This window comes from Talpa occidentalis, unplaced genomic scaffold, assembly GCF_014898055.3.
Source record: "Talpa occidentalis isolate TD23 unplaced genomic scaffold, MPIMG_talOcc4v2.1, whole genome shotgun sequence".
In the NCBI taxonomy this organism is placed as follows: domain Eukaryota; kingdom Metazoa; phylum Chordata; class Mammalia; order Eulipotyphla; family Talpidae; genus Talpa; species Talpa occidentalis.
Genome location: NW_026555331.1, coordinates 60,953,826 through 60,976,304, shown reverse-complemented (window position 1 = coordinate 60,976,304; position 22,479 = coordinate 60,953,826). Strand labels below are relative to the sequence as shown.

The following is a 22,479-nucleotide window of genomic DNA, read 5'->3' as shown; positions in this document are numbered from 1 at the left end:
GGATGGAGCTAGAAGGGATCATGCTCAGCGAAATAAGTCAGAAAGAAAAAGAAAAATACCAGATGGTCTCACTCATAGCAGGAATTTAGAAAACCTAAATAAGGGACCAGGGAAAAGACTAATTAATACAAAGTAAAAATCAAAAATCAACAAGCAACAATAAACCAGAGACACACTATAGCATGGCAGGGTGGGCGCCAGGAGAGGAAGGATTAGGGTCAAAATAAGGGGGAGTGCAATTGTATGGGGACTATAACCAAAAGGAAAATGCATGCATTGTGCAAAAATGAAAAATGATGTAAGAATTATATAAAATAAAATATTTTAAAAAAGAATATGCTGTTCGTAGTTTTCTATTTTAAAATATTCATGTCATTATGTAACAGGGTGGTCCCCAGGAAAGGGGGAGGTTCCCTGCCCCTCCCAAGGGAGGGTGGAGCTGAGCAGGAAGAGGAAAAGCTGGAGAAGAGACTGAGGAAGGAAGCAGGATGGAGCCAGGAGACCTGGAGGAGACGCATGGAGCCTAAAAACACGTAAAGAAACTGCGCTTGTCTTTTGGTCGTGGACTGGGTAACACAAATGTGGGTGAGACCTGTGGGGAGGTGACAATGGCAGCTTTTATCTTGATGTTGATTTTGCTCTTTTCCTTCCGGGCTTGTCTGCTTGTTTCTGACCCTTTTCTGTGGGTCCCCACTGGAAGATGCTTTAGACTTGTAGCAGGCTTTGGGGCCTTGTTCTGGGCCGATCCCATATGGATGGACTTTTACCCACGAGGGGATGAATAACTTTGGGTGCTTCATTTAGAAACTAGACTCTTTGCCTTACCTGTATTGTTTCCTAGTTTAATTAAAGTTCCTTCCCATTAAAGTTTCCTATGTTTTGTGTTGATGCGGCAGATGGCAGAACCCATTTAGAATAGGCAGGTTTGCGGGGTTTGGGCTGCCCCTCTTCCTGTCCTATAACAGATTTGGCGCCCAACGTGGGGCAGGGCCATCCATGGTTAGTCAGCCCCATGGGGAATTGGGCTTCCCTATGGCACTGGCTACCATAAGCACAAATGTGATTTTTGGTTTCTCCAGTGTGTTTGTTTCATATAACAGATTCATATGTCGATTTGCTGTTGAAAAACTGGCTTGGGCTTTGTGAAAATTCTGTGTGATTGTGTGTAATTTGTTTGTAGTGACTTGCTAAGAGATTTTAATTTGTGGAAATTGTTCTGTGCCAGTTTTACTCAAAAGATTAGGCAGTACATTGGACCATGTGGCCAGATCAAAGATGGCGTCTGAGGCCACTTGGAACTTTTTTTTTCTTTCTTTTTGTAATCTCTGCTGTCTCATTAGCATTTCTAAAGGCAATAATGGTTCTTCAGTAGTATGTTGCTTTGTCTTTGGCTACTTCCTGCTCTCTGCCTGATGGATTTTGCAAGCCAATTGTGGAACAGTGGTGTTTAAATTAGCAAATGTATGCCTGGGTGTTAAAAAAAGAGTAGCCTTAAGCAGTAACTGGTAATTGCTGGTATCCTTGATGGATTCTTGGAGATAACTTGAATTTTTGCAAAGTCTGGATCAGAAAAATTAACAAAATTTTGTCTGAGTCTGAAAAAATTTGCTGCTGTGAATTTTGTCTACACAATTTGTTTTGGGCATGTTTGCCATTTTAAATCCTGAATTTGTTCAATTGCTGGTGTAAAACAAGATTCTAAGTTTCTGCTTCCTACTAAGGAAGGTCTGTTATGGAAAACACTCTTTAGGGTGCATCATGTAACTATACCAGGTTTTCATACCTGTGTTGTTGTTGTCCCTCCCTAGTGTGGGGAAGGTGTAATCTGTGCTTAAATGTTTAATCTGCTCTTTCAGCTTCTGTCCCAGAGTGGCTAACAAAAGTAAGGAGATGACTCCTTTTAATTAAAAGTTAATTACTAATATTTTGATTTTGCTTTTTCAGGTTCTATTCCAGGAAACCCAAGGAGTGCCTGCTTGGTGGCTAACAAGAAATGACTCCTTTTGCTTAAAAGTTAACTGTTACTTTTATTCTTTCAGTTGCTGTACAGAATACCCCAGGATTGACTTCTAATAAAAAGTCTTCAACACTGAAAACCCTAATGTAATAAACAAGGTCATGTAACTCTTGTGATTAATAAAACTTTTCCTTCCTATTTCCAAAGTCTTAGGTTTGTGGGATGACAACCGGAAATTTTTCTGCCAGCAACACTCCACATTTTTTTTGAACTTTGACATTTTTTTTCTGAGCCTATGAGACCAACTTTATACCTGAAGCCTACATCGACCGGATGCCAACGGTTCGCTCTGATCCTGTATGGAGTATTTCAACAAAGCCAGCTAAAAATTGCTGTTAGTTATTTTCTGCCCTGTGATTTTATGCAAAAATAATAAAAATGGTTTACAAGTATATTTAGTTTGCAAACTTTTGCTTTGCTGTTAAAAGTTTGGGATCAAGGTTGAGAAAATTTGTGTTTTACATAAGTTGGACCATTTTAACATTTTTTCCCTGTGATTTTGATATATTTACTATCTTGTTTTAGCTAACGCTCCAAATTTTTTTTTCTTTTGGCTTGGATAATGGACTATTTTTAAGTAATGAAACTGTCATACTGGACATTCATGGACAATGCTGCTGACTAATTGTTGCTTCTCTTACACACATTGTAACCCTAAAAAAGACTGTCTCCTAAGACTACACCCTGAGATTGTGCCACCATAGATATGGTGGAATAAAAATTAAAAGGGGGGATTGTAACAGGGTGGTCCCCAGGAAAGGGGGAGGTTCCCTGCCCCTCCCAAGGGAGGGTGGAGCTGAGCAGGAAGAGGAAAAGCTGGAGAAGAGACTGAGGAAGGAAGCAGGATGGAGCCAGAAGACCTGGAGGAGACGCATGGAGCCTAAAAACACGTAAAGAAACTGCGCTTGTCTTTTGGTCGTGGACTGGGTAACACAAATGTGGGTGAGACCTGTGGGGAGGTGACAATGGCAGCTTTTATCTTGATGTTGATTTTGCTCTTTTCCTTCCGGGCTTGTCTGCTTGTTTCTGACCCTTTTCTGTGGGTCCCCACTGGAAGATGCTTTAGACTTGTAGCAGGCTTTGGGGCCTTGTTCTGGGCCGATCCCATATGGATGGACTTTTACCCACGAGGGGATGAATAACTTTGGGTGCTTCATTTAGAAACTAGACTCTTTGCCTTACCTGTATTGTTTCCTAGTTTAATTAAAGTTCCTTCCCATTAAAGTTTCCTATGTTTTGTGTTGATGCGGCAGATGGCAGAACCCATTTAGAATAGGCAGGTTTGCGGGGTTTGGGCTGCCCCTCTTCCTGTCCTATAACAATTACATAGTTTATAAAATGTTCTGAAAATTTTGACACTGAAAAATAATCTGATATTAAGTATTCTTGACATTAACTTTCAAAATTATAAGTATAATCTGATTTCCATTTTTCAACCAAGTTACCATGAAAATGTTCTACATGGTAATAAGAGGACAACAATAGTAGAGGTAATTTACACCCTGGATAAGCAATCATTGTTATCATTTGCTTTATCTTCCACATAAATTTTTGGAGATGACCTATAAGGAGCTAGACAGGTGCTGTCCACATGTCAACATTTTCTCTCCCTCTCCCTGTGAAGCAATTGTGAAATATGCTAGGTAACAGGGAATCAAAAAGGAAAGAAAGACAAGAAACTTACATAATCTAAAGTCAATACATGCAAAATAATCTAGATTTAACCTATTTTTCAAGTGTTCAAGATTCCCGAGATAAGCTCTGAAAACTAAAAATGAATTCTCTGAATTGAAAAAAAAAAATTACCCGAGGCAAATTTTGCACTCATGAGTGCAAAAGCCCAAACCTTAAGAAAGAAGACATCACCAAATCTTCAAAGGAAATGGACCGTTCTTTGTTCTGTGGGTTTAACCATGCTATAACATTTGGATGCCTGCACCCATATCTGGGATCTGTTTTCATTTCATGTATCTCCCATCAGAATATAACCTTTTGAAGATACATATCTGAGTGTTGTAAGGCCACATAATTTAGAAGTCCAGGAGCAAGGTCACTTGTGTTGGATTCCTGAGTTCCGATCTTGACTCACTTTTTGCCTTGAGCAAATTTACTTAACCTCTATGTTCTTTGGCTTCCTCATTTATACAGTGGGGAGGATAAAAGTGATAGGACTGAAGATAAGACTACATCAACAAAGAACTTAGAACAGGGTGCAGTGTATTGTCATTCAATTAATACCACCTGCTATCATTCTTACCCAGCATGCCAAACATCATCAAATACAGATTTTACACATAGTAGTACTTAAGTGTTATTACTGTCTTCTATCTATAAAGATTCTTTATGGGCAAAAGCTTTACGCCATGTAACAAACTCCAGCCCTCTCTCCATTTTTTACTAACAAACTCTCAAAGGAATGTTAACTTTCATTAAAGTGTGAAAGGCACCAGAACAGTGCAGTGGTTCTCAGACTTAGCTGCACCTTGGAATCACCTAGGAGTTTTACAAGACTATTGATGCTTTGATTGCATTCAATCAATATAGTGCAGCACTGGATTTCCATCTCTTCCCTTCTCTCCTCTGCCAAATTTCTGTATAAAGTGGCAACAATCACCAAAATCCAAGTCTGGATGCTACCCTGCGCTCCCGGGTCCTGAAATCCAGCAGCACAGGTGACTTTAATAATTCTATTAAAGTTCTCCACATTAAGAGTCTGTTTTGCCTTTGTAGGCACAGATGGCTGGACTCCTTTATAGCATGCAAGAATGGGGTTTCCAGGATGTCTCTTGGTCACACACTAATAGGTCAAACACTAACACTAACAAGTCTACCAGGAACTGTAAGCCCAGTGAACTTCTTACCTCTCACGTTTGTCATCTATCACAACGAACCAAAATGCAAACCAACTGGTCAAACTCCTCTCCTAGTATCTCAGTCCTGCACAGCCCTGTGTTTTTCCACTTCTAATGCAATTTGCCTTATTTTCCACCGTGGAAATCACAAATGTGGGATCTGCATCTTTGATAAGCTCTCCCACAACCTCCTAATCTATATGAACCCCCTCAAGTGTCCCCAAGGTCACAGTGTTCCAGAGATATCTCCATTAAGGGGGGAGATACTATATTATCTGACCCCACTGAATGATGGGAGGAGCTGAGCAGACAGGTGAAGTTATAAAACACAGAAGGCAGGTGGGCTCTGGAGAGACAGAAGAACTCTTATTCTTGTGGCCCAACTTGCACCCTGGTAATGCTGGGAAAGAAAGGATATTTGGAAGGAGATTCTTAAAGGAGAGACACGTGGAGACACTTGAAGGAGACATGTGGGTGAGAGACATAGGGGGAAGGCTGACAGTGGCAGCCATTAGCTTGATGTGGTATCTCCTTCTGTCTCAGCTTTCTGGGACCTGCTCTAGAGCCCTTTTTCCATGGCTCCCCTTCTCCTAGAAGGTTCCTTAGACTTGTGGCAAGCTTTCAGGCCTCAGCAGGGCTGCTTTGGGTCATCTCTGTTTGACTGGACATTTACCCACAGGGGATGGGCAACTTGGGGTATTTTATTGGGACACGAATATTCTTTCTTCTCTTCTATTAAAGTTCTATTAAAGTTCTCCACATTAAGAGTCTGTTTTGCCTTTGTGACACAGATGACTGGACTCCTTTATAGCATGCAAGAATGGGGGTTCTAGGATGCCTTTGGTCACTAACAACAGGTACCCACCACAGAGCTGAGATCTAAACTTTATATAGATTAATCCATTCGGTCTTTGCTGGTCTTATTTTACCAGGATTTTCTATAAGACACTTCAAATTACCTAGGAATGAAAATTATTAAAAACAAAGAGCTAAAGTAATCTATGATGTGATTATATTACTGATTTTCTCAGATTTTGCAGTAAGCCAGGATCCAAAAACATTTTTTGAAATTCTTTTTCATTAATATAATGAACTCTGCCTAGAAGACATCTTCTAAATCATTTCTTTAAGACCCTGAATGCCACTCTGTAGAAAACTTCTAATAAATAAACAAACCATTTTCTACCAATGAATATGACTGCTCTCTCATGACCCACAAAAATCAAGTTTCCTATTTTCAAATAATCAGTGTTCTCTGTATATATGTTTAATGTTACCTCTTAGTAACAAAATTGAGAGAGAACAAAAATCACACAGCAAAATGAATTACAAATAAAAATCCCTGGACATAACTACTGTAGCAGGACATTCACCTGAACAAACAAAGCGATGATGGCGATTCCATGTGGCTTCCCCACAGCCTCATCAATGCTTCCAAACAGGGTGGAGTTCCAGTGTATCAGATGGAGCTGGGTGAACAACAAAAGAGAGGTCACCTCATTACTTAATGTACTTCTACTCAGAAAAACAATGACATAACTGTTCAAAGATAACTATATGGATACGGTGTCACAAGCAACAAGAGTATCAGATATAAACACAAATAAACTACTGTTTCAACACGTTTTCTGTATGAATTCCTGTCTTCTTATTTCTGAGCAGAAGTTATGCTTAATGGATTGCTGCCTTCTGAGTTCTGCTTTTGTCCTAATCAGGCGTACATGTAAAGAGACTCACAGATTTCACACTGCTTTATTTGCATTTCTTTAAATGCCATTCCCTCTGGATCTCAATGGCACAGAACTCCAGGCCTGGGTACACATACTCGAACTCATCTAAAGAATTAGTACCTGAACAATCAAATACTGTGTTGCTCAGAGTTTCCATCAAGAGTAACACAAGACCAGTCTCAAATTCTGATAAATTATTTCACCTCTCTAAGAATATCCAGAGATAGCATCCTCTAAAAAGAAGGCTGTGTTTTTTAAGTCAGAGTAAAATAATAAATGCTGATGCAGAGCTCTTTAAAAAAAGGCCATTTCCTTCACTGGAGATAAAATTTTATCTGTGATGGGATGACAAACAATGCTCTGGAGGACTCCTTCACTCCTAGCCTCATAAAGCTCTACAGCTTTCAAGTTTATCTAGAATATGCACTTGCTCCTCTGTGCTGATAAAACACTTGAAAGAAGCTAAATTCAATTCTCTGGTTAAAATCAAACAGGCACTGAGGTTCTTAGTGTAACTTTAGCTAGGTAAACCTGCTTAGAATACTATCTTCATCACTGAGCTTTGAATCAAGTTATAATTGCATACCACCTTAAAACACTGCCTCATTGAAAAATTAGCTCTAATCAAAAATGACTTAGGTGAGAGTCAATCACCATGCCCTTTTACTATCCATATTAAAATATTAAGAAAAATTATCATGGGGATTGCCACAAATTTTGGTGTTCCTAATGCTGATTTGTCCAGATAGAATTCAAGATTATAAAGCTGACCACTAGAGGGAGGTAATGAATCCTCTGCAGGTAACAAAGGGTAATTTAGGGAAAAACCAGGACTAGGCTAGATGAAGCTACAAAAAACCTCACATGGACTATGCCCTCCCAGTAAATGTAGCTGTCAAGTCACTGCCTTTAAGAAAACGATGCTCCTATTTACAATAGGTAAGCTATGGAAACAACCCAAATACCCAAAAATAGATGACTGGATCAAAAAGATGTGGTACATACACACAATGGAATACTACTCAGTAAATCAAAAAGATAAACTCATGCAATTTGCAACATGGATGGGGCTGGAAGGGATCATGCTCAGTGAAATAAGCCAGAAAAAAAAGAAAAATACCGGATGGTCTCACTCATAGCAGGAATTTAGAAAACCTAAATAAGGGACCAGGAAAAATATTAATCATAATAAAGTAAAAATCAAAATCAACAAGCAACTATAAACCAGAGACACACTACAGGAGGTGAGGGGGGAGAGAATAGGATCAAAACAAGGGTGGTGGGAATTGTATGGGGACTATAACCAAGATGAAAATGCATACATTGTGCAAAAATGAAAAATGATGTGAAAAGTATATAAAATAAAAAATTTTTAAAAAGAAAAAGAAAACTGCTCTATTACTAATGAAAGCCAGATCAATTCTAACCTTTCCTTTTCTGGCTACAACAATAGCATAGGAGTCCCAGAATTATATGCAAGAACTGACTGCCTTATTTAAAACAGCAAAGAAGGTGAAATCTGTCTTTACTGGATAAATTACAAAGTTCAAATCAACACTTTTCTTACTTCTCATAGCAACATTATGGAGCATTTTTTCCTGAAACAAAAAATAAATGTAAAAGCATGGTTTATTTTGGGAGTGCTTTTCATAATTCAGCAACATCATTACTAACATCTGCCTTTCAAAAACAGCTCCATATTTTTTGTGTTTACAAAATGAAGGTTCCGACTTCTTCCGTGTGTGCTGATAATGGTGACTTCATTTCAAAGAATGGGAGGCCGACTTTTGGTGGAGAAACCTGTCAGACACTGCCTGCATCAGCTGATTCATGTCAGTACCACCAGTCATCAAGCTGAGAATGGGCGCCCTTGATACCATGTCATGAAAATGGAATTTTACCTTTGTGGTTTTCCTCCTAATAACCTGTAACCCCAGTCCATCCATGAGAAACACATCAAGCAAATCTCCAGTAGGGGGACATTCTACCAAAAAACCTGACCAGCACTCATCAAGAACTGCCAGGGTCATCAGAAGCAAAGCCTGAGAAAATGTTTCAGCCAAGAGGAGCCTAAGGAGACATAAGAACTAGATGGAACATGTTTCACAGGTGAGATCTTGGAACAGAAAAAGGACATGAGGTAAAGGAAATGGAATTAAATAAGGGTACAATGATATATTGATGTTGATCTACTACTTATAACAAATAAACAATTCTAATGCAAGACATTAATAAGGGAAATGGGATATGAGTTTTATGGGTACCTTCTGTACTATATAATTTTCCTGTAAATCAAATAGGTATTCTTAGTTTTTTAAGAAAAAGAAAGTAAAGAAAAATGAAGGAAAATGCAGGCAGTTCAGGCAACCCAACCTAAAAAGCATTAACGATAGTGAAAGATTGCTATGACACTACATGACTAAGCACAAGAACACAAAATGGAAATAGCAGAGAACCTCTACCAAGTGTCATTCATTCTGCTGATGGGGGTCTTAAGTAATTACTTGAGACTTGGAGGTTCAGAGGAAGAAAGGATTCTTTCATCCCAGTCAACAAGGGACATAAGCTTTAAAAGCAAGGTTTCATCCTGGTACTTACTGAGAAACCCTCTTCTCTTGGAGGCTCTTTCTCTCATTTTAAGACCAAATAAAACACTAGAGATCCCCTTTCTACACCACTAGGAGATGATTAATTTAAGTATGAGGCAAACTTCCGACACATTCTGAAATCAGCTGTAACGTAGCAGTCAAAACATAGATGCAAAACCCACAGACACAACTCAATCATATTTTTGTTGACTCTCAGTTTTAACTGGCTCTTCTCCCTGAGGTCTTTCCCACTCCATCTGTATGAATCTGCTAGAACTGCTATAACAAAGTTCCATTGACTGTGTTTCTTAAACAACATAAATTCATTTTTAATTTTCCTGTGCTTCACAACATAGGAAGTACATACACATGATCTGTGTTCCAAAATTTGTTTAAGAAACAAATGTGCATGAAAGAAAAGTGATATGATAATAAGAACATGGTCTAGAAAATGATCAAGTGCCCCAGTGAGTCTATTAAAAGCAACAGACCCAAAATGAAGTCACTATACTAAGCCCAGGTCACCAAACCAAGGTTTATCTTCAGTGCAGTTATAAGCCTGCTTGATTGCCTAGTATAACTTCCTTGTTACCACTCCCTCCCAACTATAAATGTCTTTCATTTTGTACAAACTCCTCAGAGCTCCTTTACATCTGCCAGATTAAATGCTGCCCTGTTCATATCAATCTTTGCTCAAATAAACTCATAAAATTTTTGATATGCCTCAATTTATCTTTTTACAAGTATAAGAGAGGCTTAATAGAGGTCCAAGCAGACAGTTACTATCAGAAGAGGGAACTGGGAAGACTAACTTAAAAGCCTAACACTACAGATCCTCTCTGGGGTGTGTCTGGTCTTCAGCAGAATGCGGGATGGCAAGACAGAACACTGCACACTTATGCAACTCTGCCTAAAAATTCTTATAGGTAGCACTGTGCTCATAAAAGACCTCTGAGTTAGGAATCATAGTCTTACATTCTTGTTGCAGTTCCACTCTGCAGAACTGAAGTTCAGCTCTGCAAACTTCACAAGTCTTACTTCTTTGAGAGTCAGTCTCTGTCATTTGAGAGTTAAATACTAATAGCTCAGGTTACACCTTTCTCTGTCCTTGGAGAGTACTCCCTTTGTTCCTATGTTCTTATTACATTTTGCTGTGATAAGCATTTAGCTAGATGTAGCCTGAAAAGGCATAGAAGTGAGGTGATGGGAGCATGACTGAACACTTACAGTTTTGGGTGAAACTCGAAAGCTACATCTTACTGTTTCTAGAGAGGATAAAGGATAGATAGTACATTATCACACCTGCTGCCTAAATGTAGACAGTCCTATGCTGTGTGGTCCCCTCACTCCTTCAGGGTTCCTCTGACTAAAGATGATTTGAGATTGGACTTAGTCTCACTAGGTCTTCTCTGCTTTGTAAACGCAGTGCAGCATGTGGTAGAGGAGTTATCTTGTACGGTTAGAACCCAAACTCCTCCTATGGCTACCAATAACAGTAGCTGGCATACAAATGAATGAGAATTCCTCAACTGAAACAATGGGCAACCCACTCTCCCTTCAGTCATTTTCCCTCAAAAGGCTAAAGTCCTTTGCTTCCTCCCAACACCAGCAGTGGAAGTAGGAGAAAGCAGTATTCTGTAACAATCCAAGCCAAATCTTCCTCAGTTCTTATCATCTTCTCCCTACCTAACTCAATATATGGCCACATGCATTCACAATGAGGTGTCACCTCATACCTGTGAGAATGAATATTATCCAAAGACACAAAACAGCAAGTGTTGGAGAGGATGTGGAGGCAGGACATCTTGTACATTGTTCTTGGGGATGTTAAATTAGTGCTGCCATTTTGGAAAACAGTATGGATAGTCCTCAAAATATTAAAAATAGGAATGTCACACAATTCTGTTATTCCACTTCTGTGTATTTACTGCCCCAAACACAAAAACACTAATGCAAAGAAATATATATAACCCCATGTTTACTGCAGCACTATTTATAATAGCCAAGAACTGGAAGCAATGTTAATGCCCACCAGTTGACAAATGGATAAAGAAGATGTGGTATGTATACCTAGTGGAATACTATTCAGTTATTTTATAAAAATGAAATCCTGCCATTTGCAACAATATGTTTGGACCTAGAAGGAATTATGTCTAGCAAAATAAGGAAGGACAAACACCACAAGGTTTCACTCATATATGGCACCTAGACAAAACCAACAAGGAGATGAATTAAATAAGACAAAAACAAGCCTTGGGACTTTGGGACTATTTAGTGGTTACCAGAAGGGATGGGGGAAGCAGAGTGGGTAAATTGGGAAAAAAAAAGGGACAATGGTGCAGTGAAGAATAGAATTAGACTTTCAGTGGTGAATTTAATGTACTGCATAGATGTTGATTCTCAATGATTAACACCTGAAATTTATATAATATTATAATATGTAATGTTACTTCAATTTTAAAAAATGCAAAAATAATGTGTTGCAACGAAATAAAAAAATAAAGGTCCACTATTACTCTTTCAGCTTCATGACCGTTATTCCTTCCTATTAAAAAATCTGACCTCAAGATAACTGTAAAATATCCTTCTATGGTTTCAAAAGAAAATCTTTGACTGAGCTCTTGCTATGGGGCTCACAAATTCAAATTTCCTGCAATTGATTATGCTGCTATGCCATTAGTACCTGTGAAACGTTAATCTTAATGTACTTAACTCATAGCTACAGATAAATTTGTCCAAAGTTATGAAACTGTGACAAGCCATAGCCTTATAATCATTTATTTGTCATCTAGAAAAATAAGTTTGAAGATTTCATGGCAGCCTAAGAGAAAGCTATCTTCAAGATAAATGAGGTTTATTATTAACATAAATAACATGACAGCATTAAAGTACAAACGAATGAATCATGAGAAATGGAAAAAGCAGTAAAAACTGAAAAGGCAATTATGACTCACAAATTTTTTTCCCAATCCTGCACACTCACACAAGTTCCTACCTTCAAATGTATAGTAGACATTTTGTTTCAAATGGCTTCATCTCACTTCAAGCTATTTCTAGAACTAACATAAATTTCCTTCAAAAGTGCTTTCTTTCTTACTCTCTCTCAGTGGAACCTCCAACCTGCTGGGCTTTCAGCCTCCACCTTTTTATCTCCAACTGACCAGGCCTTTCCTGACCCTTAATCATTTGTATCACAAAGTTCAACTCATCTCTCTTTAAGGCAGCTTGCACCACTTTTTCTCCACAAGATGTGCCGCTTGGGCATGTGGATTATTTCAAGATAAGGTCAAGTGAAGATCCCCTCAGACTCAAGAGAAATTTTAACCACTCCCTTGACTATCTAGAAGAACAAAAATTAAGGTTATTACCCAGAATTAAGGTTACCCCTAGAAATAACCTTTCTATCAGAGAAATCCACCTATGTGCAGAACAAACACATAATTATGGAGCATCTGGTCCTTTTGTCATGTGCGTGCCCCACTCCTATCTCCTTGGAGTCCCAGGCCCCTATTCCATTCCTTAATTCAGGATAGATATTGTCTTCCCCACCGAAAAGTGTGATCTTCATTCTCCATGTAGACTCCCTGTACATATGTAATTAAACTAATCTTTTTCTCCTGCTAATCTATCTGATGTTGTTTTGATTATTCAATCAACCAAAGAATCTAGAGTAGTAGAGGGAAATTTCCTCTCTGCCATTATACCATTAGCTGCTCCCAAAATACTCAAAGTATAAGTCCTAACTCTTCACAATATCTTCCCCATTCTATTTATGTTCCACTTAGATGGAATGCTGTTTCACACCCTGTCCTGTCATTTATACAAATTCTACCTATCTTTCTAGGGCTTGACAAGTATTTGATAGACATCTAGATAGGCTGGAGATGGAGACAGCAACTTGAACCAACAGATATTAAGGAAAGAGGAACCTGGGGCTTCCATCCTAAATCACTTATCAATAGGAATAATGAGTCCAGTTTTAGATAAAATTTGAAATTTGTATTAAAGAGTAGAATTAGTCTCCTAAGAGTAGGAGATAAATTAGGACTACCTTGAAAATAAAGGTACAGGTTGCAGATAACCTCAAATATCTACATTGTTAGCCAAATAGATAATCAGTTCACCAATGAATCAAGTCACCAAAAGGACTGACAAAGGGCCAAACACTGAGCTTTGGAAAATGGTCAGATGAGGAAAAGGGGAATATGAAATATGCAAGCAGAAACCCAGAAAATTCCAAAGTCCTGTTAGAATAAAAACTCTCTAGAAGTGTGATCAAGAGTATCAAGACCATACCGGCAACAACATAACAGCAGACACACAGGAGAAAAAAATGAGGACAGAAGGGAGATTTGGACTATTTTTTAAGATAATTGTGTAACAGTATAATCTAAAAATGGGAGATTCCATATTCCCTGTCCCACCTAGTGAAAGGTGGAGCTGAGCAGTGAGTAGAAACCAAAAAAGACTTGGAAGGGAAGGCTGAAGAGAAAAAACTTGGAGGATGTATGTAGAACAGAAATACATGTGAGGAAGAAGAAGTCATGGTTGCCTCTTGGCTTTAGGCTTGCCCCAGGGGCTTTGGGACATGGAAGGAGAAGCTTGGAAAAGCTCATCCATGGGAAAGCTCACAATGGCAGCCTTCACCTTTTTTTTTTTTTAAGATTTATTTTCATTTATTTATTTATTTGTTTGTTTGTTTGTTTGTTTGTTTATACAAGCACTGGGTACTGTCAGGAGGGTGAGAGAATTCACCAGAGCCAGAGTGGGGAGCAGAGCAGGCAGAAGGACGGAAGTACACTGCTGAGGGGAGCAGCGGGAGGTCTGTGCGCCATGTGGGACCCTCCTCCGGTGGCCGGGAGCAGCTGGGGATCAAATCAGCACTGCAGAGGCTGCGGGCAGCTTCGCCATGTGGGACCCTCCTCCGGTGGCCGGCCGGGAGCAGCTGGGGATCAAACCAGCACTGCAGAGGCTGCGGGCAGCTTCGCAACCCAGCGCCACCAGGGAGGCCGGGCAGCCTTTATCTTGACTTGTACTTTCATTTTGCTCTTTTCCTATCAGACTTGCCTGAACTCTTCTGCCCCTATCCTGTGGTTCCCCAATCAAAAGGTGCCTCAGATTTGTGGCAGGCTTTTGGACTCCAGTGGTCCTGTTTGGTTGGACATTTACCCACAAAGGAATGGGTGACTTTGGGTGTTTCACTAGATAACTATAGCCTGTCTCTTCTCTTTGGGAGTCTTGGGGTGCCCCTTAGTCTGTCTACTAACAATTGGAAATGCAGTTGCAATACATTGAAAGGAGCAGAGGACCAACATGAAGGCTTCTGGATAAAGGCAGGGGGGCCTTCATTCTGGAAATCAGGCAGTGAACATCAGAAAAGAGAAATCGAAAGGTAGCTGAAGCATGTGCTAAATAAATTTTTTTAACAAGAAGAATCAGTACTCTTGAGTTTAAGCAAAAGTGACCTTTCAACTTGGCATTCTTTTAATCTATTCTTTAAGTAAGCAAAATTAAAGCCCAAAGAAAAAGAATCATGAGTTATAAATTTGGGAACTATTCAATATGGTAGGTGGAAAAGGATGTCCCACCTACAAACTCAGGTGTAATTGAACCTGAAAACCATTTTCCTGCCAAACCATACTGTTTGGAATTTTCCAGAGTTAGGCCACCTTATGGTATAAACTCAGGAGCAAATCCTGGTTACAATGTTCTGACTGTCCTGTTTTCCTCACTCCCAAAGAAATTCCATTAGAATTACAACTGATCTCCAGCAAGATTCTGAATTTCAGAAGTCAAGTATCTCACCTCACCCATACATTATTATTACCCTCAAGCTATCCACTCTCAGAGCATGGAGAAAACCTGCAAAATTAGAAAAAGGTAACTAATGTCTCAACTATGCTTGTGATACTGGGGGGCTGAAAGAATGATGTCATTAGGTAATGGAATTTAAAAAATAAAGGAAAGGAAAATGGAATTGAGGTGTTGAATAATATAGGGGAGCAGAAACCTGTGCACCTCCCAGCACCCCCCCCTCACCCTCTCCCCCACCAAGTGTTTCAGGAAAGGATTTATTTCATGGGAGGGGATCTGAAGGCTAAGAGGAGGTTGCTTTCATATGTAAATATAAACAACTCTGCAAGGGCCTCTCCCTGGAAGACCTAATCTCTCTTTTCAGAGGAGAAGAAAGAACATAAATCTGCATCTTAGTCTACTGTGCTTTCTCAGAAACCTCCCTGACACTCCCTTTTTGCCTGCCCTTACCTGCTCCCCAAAGTCCCTTGTCTTAGAGAAGGTATTTAAGACAAAGCCACTAGGATGGGTTACGCAATCACACTGGGTCTCACCCATGTATACAGGAGGTATACATATTATTATTCAACTTCCTCTTGGCTTTTTCTCTTATCAATCTGTCTGATGCTTGTTTGACTATTTGCCAGTCTAAAAGAACCCAAGGGATACTGGATAATTTCCTTTTCATCCCAACAGTAACAAAATGGGAGCATTAAATAACTGAAAAACAGCAGAAATAGCACCCTTTCTCCCAGATCCACTCTTAATTATGTGAAGCAGCCATTCATCTGCAGATAAATTGAGATTTAGTGTTTATTATTTTCAGGTGCTGCTGCACTTTAAGATGTCATTGTCAATATATTATGCAGCTATTACTCAGAGAAGGACATTCAAGGTGTAGACAGATATAATAGTGACAAAGCACTGCAAAGCATGGAACAGAAAATAAATTATTTGAAATTCTATCTCTAACTGTCACCTCCTTGTTATGTTTGCCTAAACTTAATTATGTATCCTTTGATATAGGTAAAAGAGAAATAGGAATCCTCCTATTATGTTAGAGCAACTTCATCCATTAATATATTAATATCAAAAGGTATGTATAGTGTTATTATGTTTCCAAATTCTCTATTTAAAAGACCCACTTTCTGTAATTTATAGAAAGACATTTTTCAAAGTAGAATTGTTAGGGGGAAAGGATGTCCTGAGCTAATTCCATGCAGGCTTTGTGGATTCCACCCCCACTCCAGACCAAAGCCATCAAGACATTGGGAAAGACAAATCCCATCACTACCATAGGGAAGGTGGCTGGGACCTGAGGGTGGAGTTAAGCAGCCAGGTTTGGTATAAAAACCAAACACATGGGCCTTGGGGGTCTCTCTCTGGCTCTCCTCCTGGCTTCACAGCTCTAGCTTGCGGCCAGCTCTCAGAGTGCCATTTGGGATTCCAGATCGGTGGATCAGGTAGGACGCATTTAAAACTTTGTCTCCCACTTTTCTCCCTGAGTTGTACATTTCCTCATTTGCCCTTCCCTTGCAAATAAACCTTTTATTAACCTTTCATGTGTGCCTGCAGTAGAGTATTGATAAGTCCTTTTAAGCACGTGGGTGAGGACGCACAGTCAGGCAACCCGTTTTGTATCGGGGCTGCCCTGTAACAGAATGATTTCCTCTTTGAATGCTAAGTTCCTTTCATTTATTACTGTCTCCCTCTTAAGAATGTGACATTGCAATACTGCTACATCTTTTCTTCCAAATATAAAACTTTCTCGAGGAAGTTTAGAAAAGGCTTGTTGGAGCAGTCATGTGAATCAAAGGAAAAGATGCATCATGTAGTAACAGTATATTTTCAATATAAGACTACAAACAACTAAAACTCAATCTTTGACATTAATCTCGTTTTCCAAGAAATACTCTCTGATACAGTGATTTATAAGAAATCTGCAATTGGTCCCTGAAATGACCAAAATATATTTCTCATATGTTTGGTTTGTCTACAGTTCTTGGCTCTCACCTTCCAAAACCCTTGGAATTTCTTAAGCAATAAGATGAAGAGGAATACCTTACAGCATTTGTTCTCCTTTTCCCAGTTTCTGAAATCTCTTCCGAGCCATAATGGTGAAATGGGTGCCTTGTTATTCATAACTAAGCCCATAACTGGGTTTGTGCTAATGAAGGACTCTGGGAAAATTACCTAAGGATGGGGCAGGTTGGGAAGGGAACTGGGCCAGATTAGAGGACTGGAGCTTTCAGTCTCCTCCCTGATTTCCAGAGAAGGAAAATAGAGATGGAGGTTGAATTGATCACCAGCTATCAATAATCTAACCAATCATTCTATCTAATGGTGCCTCCAAAAAACCTCAAAACCTCCAGGTTTGAACAGCTAATGGGTGGTAAACATGTAGAGATTTTGGGAGAGTGGTTAAATGCCTAAGAAACCCAGAGAATCTCCCCACATCTTTTCCCCATACCTTGATCTTTGCATACCTTCTGACAGTTGCTGGCAATAAAGCAGTAAAAGGTGTCTGTGTTCTGTAAGCTGTTCTAGCAAATTAATCAAACCCAAAGAGGGGATAATAGGAAGCTCTGATTATTATAGTCAGTTGATTAGAAATACATTTAGTAACAACTTGGGCTCACAATTGGCATCCAAAGGTGGGGCATGGGGAGATAGTCTAGTGGAACTGCATCCTCAACCTGCCCAGATGTTATTTCAGGGCAGATAGTGACACAGAGAGTTGAATTGTAAGACACCCAGCTGGTGTCTAGAACATTTTTCCAACACTATTAGTTTTGGAATTGGGTGCTCAGAACCTTTTTATATACTGTCTTCTATTGCCAAAAAGAAAATCTGAATTATGAGTAATAACTAATTAAATTGCTATAAATTAAATTCTCTATATTTCATTTGTTATTTTATAAAATAAAGAAATTATCAAAGGTCATGGTGTTAAGAGAATACAAGACACTTACAAGTTGCATCTGTTCACTCTGTATGGTGAATCAGTGAATAATGGCTATATTCTTTGCTCCTCTACCCCCAAATTTAACAAGAGTTCTTCCAAACATTTATTGAGTACTCAATATCAAGGATTCAGTTTTCACTGCTCTTTATAGAAGAATACATAATGCAAATAACTAAAAACATAAAATTGACAGTCCATCAGGGTAAGTGTGCAATGTAAATGATAGAGAATTTTTTGGAAATTTGTGTTTATTTAAAGAGCATTTATATTATATATATATACATATTATATATAATATTATATTTATATTTATCATCCTCCCTTTCTGTTCCCTACAAATATTAATCTTGCTCAATGCTCAATACTGTATGTATAATGGTATATGCTATGGCTATTACCAACACTCCATTTTAACAAGACAGAAAGAGAGGCACAGAAAGTAAAGTAGCCTGTACACTGTCACACAGCAAACAAGTAACAAAGTCAGGAGATGAACTAGATGACTTGGCTTCACTACCTTTATGCCAAATCTGTCCTCCAAAGTAGAAATGTGGAAGACTGATCAGGGTAGAATTCACAATATGAACTTTCATATACCACGAAGAATGACAAGCAGTGCCCCTATAGAAACAAGAAAAACTGGGGGACAGAATGTATAACAGAGGCATCTCCATAAAAAGGAGAGGTATCATATTCTGCCCCCACTTACATGAAGCTGCCCCAGAATAACTATTGAGAACTAGGGGGCAGAACTGAACAAGCAGTTGAAGCTATATAATACACTTGAAGAGATGGGTTAAAAGAGAGACATGTGGAGGAGATGAGCACTTGCTTCTCAGCTTTGGACTTCCACCAGGGACTTGGGGGGGGGCGGGGGGCATGGAAGGAGATGCATGGAGAAGAGAACTGTAGAGACATATGGAAGAGACATGGATAAGAGAGACATGGGGAGGCTGAAAATAGCAACCATTATCTTGATTTGCACTTTGATTTTGCTCATTTTGGGACCTGCTTCAGAACCTCTTTTCCATGGTTCCCTGCCAGAAAGTGCCTTAGACTTGCGGCATGCTTTCAGGTCTCAAAAGCCCCACTTCAAGCCAACCCTGTTTGGCTGGGCATTTACCCAAACAGAGATGGTTAACTTTGGGTGTTTTATTGGAAATCAATTATCCTTTCTTCTCTCTGTGTGTACATTAATTCTATTAAAGTTCTTTTACACTAAAGTATGGTTTGTCTTTGAGCGCACAGGTGGCTGGACAGGATGTTTTACTGGTTTGCTCCACCTGACACCATCAAACGGTGGTTCTATTGAGGCACCATCCTCTCACTTCTTCTCTTCTCAATTGAGCAAAATCTTACTGATTGAACTTATAAAGACCAGTGTTTATAACTGTCAAAATGAATATCTTTAATTTAATTTTAATTTATTATTTTGTAGTGAGGTAACAGTTTATAATACTGCATGTGATTTAAAGTTATAGAATCACACTTTTATACTTATGCTGCAGTGAACATAAGAGCACATACCCCTTCAAATTATTGTATTTGCATTTTTGGGTAAGATAACTAGGAGTGGAGTTGTTGGATCATGGATAGATATACTTTTAGTATTTGGAGATATCTCCATACTGTTATCCACAGAAATGGCATACAGCCTTCCAAGTCTAAATCAGGAGGAAATAGAAAACTGAAACAAACCAATTACAAGCAAAGAAATTAAAACTGTAATCAAAAGTCTCCCAAAAAAAAAAAAAAAAAAAAAAAAACCAAATCCCAGAAACAGATGGTATCATTAGTGACTTCTACTGAAACTTCAAAGACAAACTAACACATATCCTTCTCAAACTCTCTCAAAAATTTGAAGAGGGCATTCCTCCAAACACATTTTATGATCCAACATTACTCTGATACCAAAAACAGGTAAGGGTATCACAAAAAAAAGGAAAGAAAACTACAAAAAGATACCCCTAATGAACATAAATCTAAACATCTTGAACAAAATCTTAACTTATACCATAACCAAATGGGATTTACTTCAGGGACACAATAATGGTCCAACACCTGTTAAACCATCAATGAAATTCACCACACCAACAAAAGGAAAAATAAAATTCCTATAGTTATATCAATAAATGCAGAGAAAACATTTTATAAGATTCAACATTAATTTATTATAAAATATCTCAAAAAATGGGGATAGAAGAAATATAACTCAACACAATAAAGGCCAAATTTGACAAACCCACACCTAACATCATTCTCAATGCCAAATAACTGAAAGCTTTCCCTCTATGATTAGGTACAAGAAAAGGATGTCTATTTTCACCACTCCTATGCAAAATAATATTGGAAGTTCTAGCTACAATAATTAGGTAAGAGAAAGGTATGAAAGAATACAAATTGACAAAGTAAATCTATAGTCATTATGTACAGATGACATGATAATATACATAGAAAAGCCTAAAGACTCCACAAAAATCTACTAGAAATAATAAATCATAACAGTGAAGTGGCAAGCTATAAAACCAATGTTAAAAAAAAAATCAGTTGTGTTCCTAAATGCAAACAACAAACTGGAAGAGAATGAAATAAAAAAAAAAAATCCCACTTACTATTTCATCAAAAATAATTTAGTTCCTAGGAATGAACTTAACAAAGGAGATGAAATACCTGCACGGTGAAAACAATAAATCATTTTTGAAAGAAATAAAAGAAGACCCAATGAAATGGAAAGATTCCATATTGTGGGTTGGAGGAATTAACGTTGTTGAAATGACCAACTTACTAAAGCAATGTATAGATTCAATGCACTCATAAAAGTTTCAATGGCATTCTTCAAAGATACAGCAGAAACACTGCTGAAATTTATATGGAACCTTGAAAGACCCCAAATAGACAAAGCAATCCTAATAAAAAGGAAGAATCAAGGTATTACACTCCCAGACTTCAAACTACATTACAAAGCTATAGTCATCAAGACAGTGTGGTACTGGAATAAAACAGACAAACAGATCAGTGAAGAACTGAGATCCCATAAATAAACCCACATTCATATGGACACTTAGTCTGTGACAAAGGAGTCAAAGGTGTACATTGGAGAAAGGAAAGTCACTTCAACAAGTGGTGTTAGGAAAACTGGACAGACATATGCAAAAGAAGGAAATGAGACTACTACTTCACACTATACACACACACACACACACACACAAAAAAAAAAAAAAAACAGCTCAAAATGGACTAAAGACTTGGGTGCAAGAGCTGAAACTATAACATACATAGGAGAAAACAGGCAAAAGACTCCATAGCACTGGCTTTAGAAATGTCTTTGGGGACCTAACTCCAATAGCAGGGGAAACAATAACAAAAATAATGAAACAACATCAAACCTAAAAGCTTCTACACAGCAAAGAAACTCTCATTAAAATGAAAAGACACCCACTAAATGGGAGAAGATAACTGCACATCATTTATCAAACAAGGAGATCAAAAAGCTGCTAAATAAGTTAAATAGACACTTCTTCAAAGAAAATATAAAGATGAACATAGACACATGAAAAAATGTTCATTGTCAATTATCATCAAAGAAATGCAAATAAAAACTACAATAAGATACCAACTCAGGGCCTCCGTGGTGGCTCAGGCAGTTGAACGCGGTGCTATGAAACTGTCCGCAGCCTCTATGGTGCCGGTTCGATCCCCACCGGCCTCGGAGCAACCTACATGGCGAGCAGACCTCTCTTGTCTCGCCCGCTGCTCCCCTCAGCAGTGTATTTCAGTCAATCTTCCTGTTCTGTTCCCCTCTCTGTCTCTGGTGAGTCCTCTCACCCTCCCGTGCATCTGGCCTGTACCCCTGTATTCTTGCATAAATAAAATAAATCTTTAAAAAAAAAAAAAAAGATACCACCTCACACCCACAAGAATAGCCCAGATCAAAAATACCAGAAACAAGTATTGGTAAGGTTGTAAAGAATAAGGAACCCTCTACAATCTTGGAGGTAATGCTAAATCAACGTTTTTATATTATTAATATTTAATGTTTGCTCTTCCATATCTCATTACTAAAGTACCTACTAAAATATTTTTTAAGTTGCTGTTTCACACTTGAAGCTCCTCCACCTTCAGATCTATGTCTCTATCTTTACTTCTACAAATGGACCCAAGTCAAAATTCTCTTCCATCTTCCTTTATTATTACAAATAACCACGAGCTCTCTCCTGCTATTTTCTACCTCCTTAAAATCTCCCAAGTTCACCCATATAGTTTACTCCCTTGGACAATTCCTTAATGTAGATATCCATAATCTATTGCTAAAATTATGACCCAGGTCTCTTAACTAGTTTCCAAACTTCTAAAGTTAACTTTTCAAATTTATATGGTACAAATCTGATGAACTTTCTCAGAAGGAAAGTTTCCTCCAAAAGGGGATACCCACAGAATATGGCCCAAACTTCTGAACATGCAATGCACTGAAAGAATATGTCTATAAAAGTGTGGCTAATTTGATTTATTACATATTAACTGTTTCAGGAAAGTT

At 38.5% G+C, this 22,479-nt stretch overlaps 1 protein-coding gene across 2 annotated transcripts in view; it reads right to left on the bottom strand.

The window, feature by feature from the left end:
* The window catches only part of CA8 (carbonic anhydrase 8), a 99,401-nt gene that overhangs the window by 38,129 nt on the left and 38,793 nt on the right, over nucleotides 1–22,479 (bottom strand). For both annotated transcript variants that reach the window (XM_037506322.2, XM_037506327.2), the window contains one exon: nucleotides 6,243–6,338. In XM_037506322.2, the coding sequence (XP_037362219.1) occupies nucleotides 6,243–6,338 (96 nt within the window). The remainder of the gene's footprint in view (nucleotides 1–6,242; nucleotides 6,339–22,479) is intronic.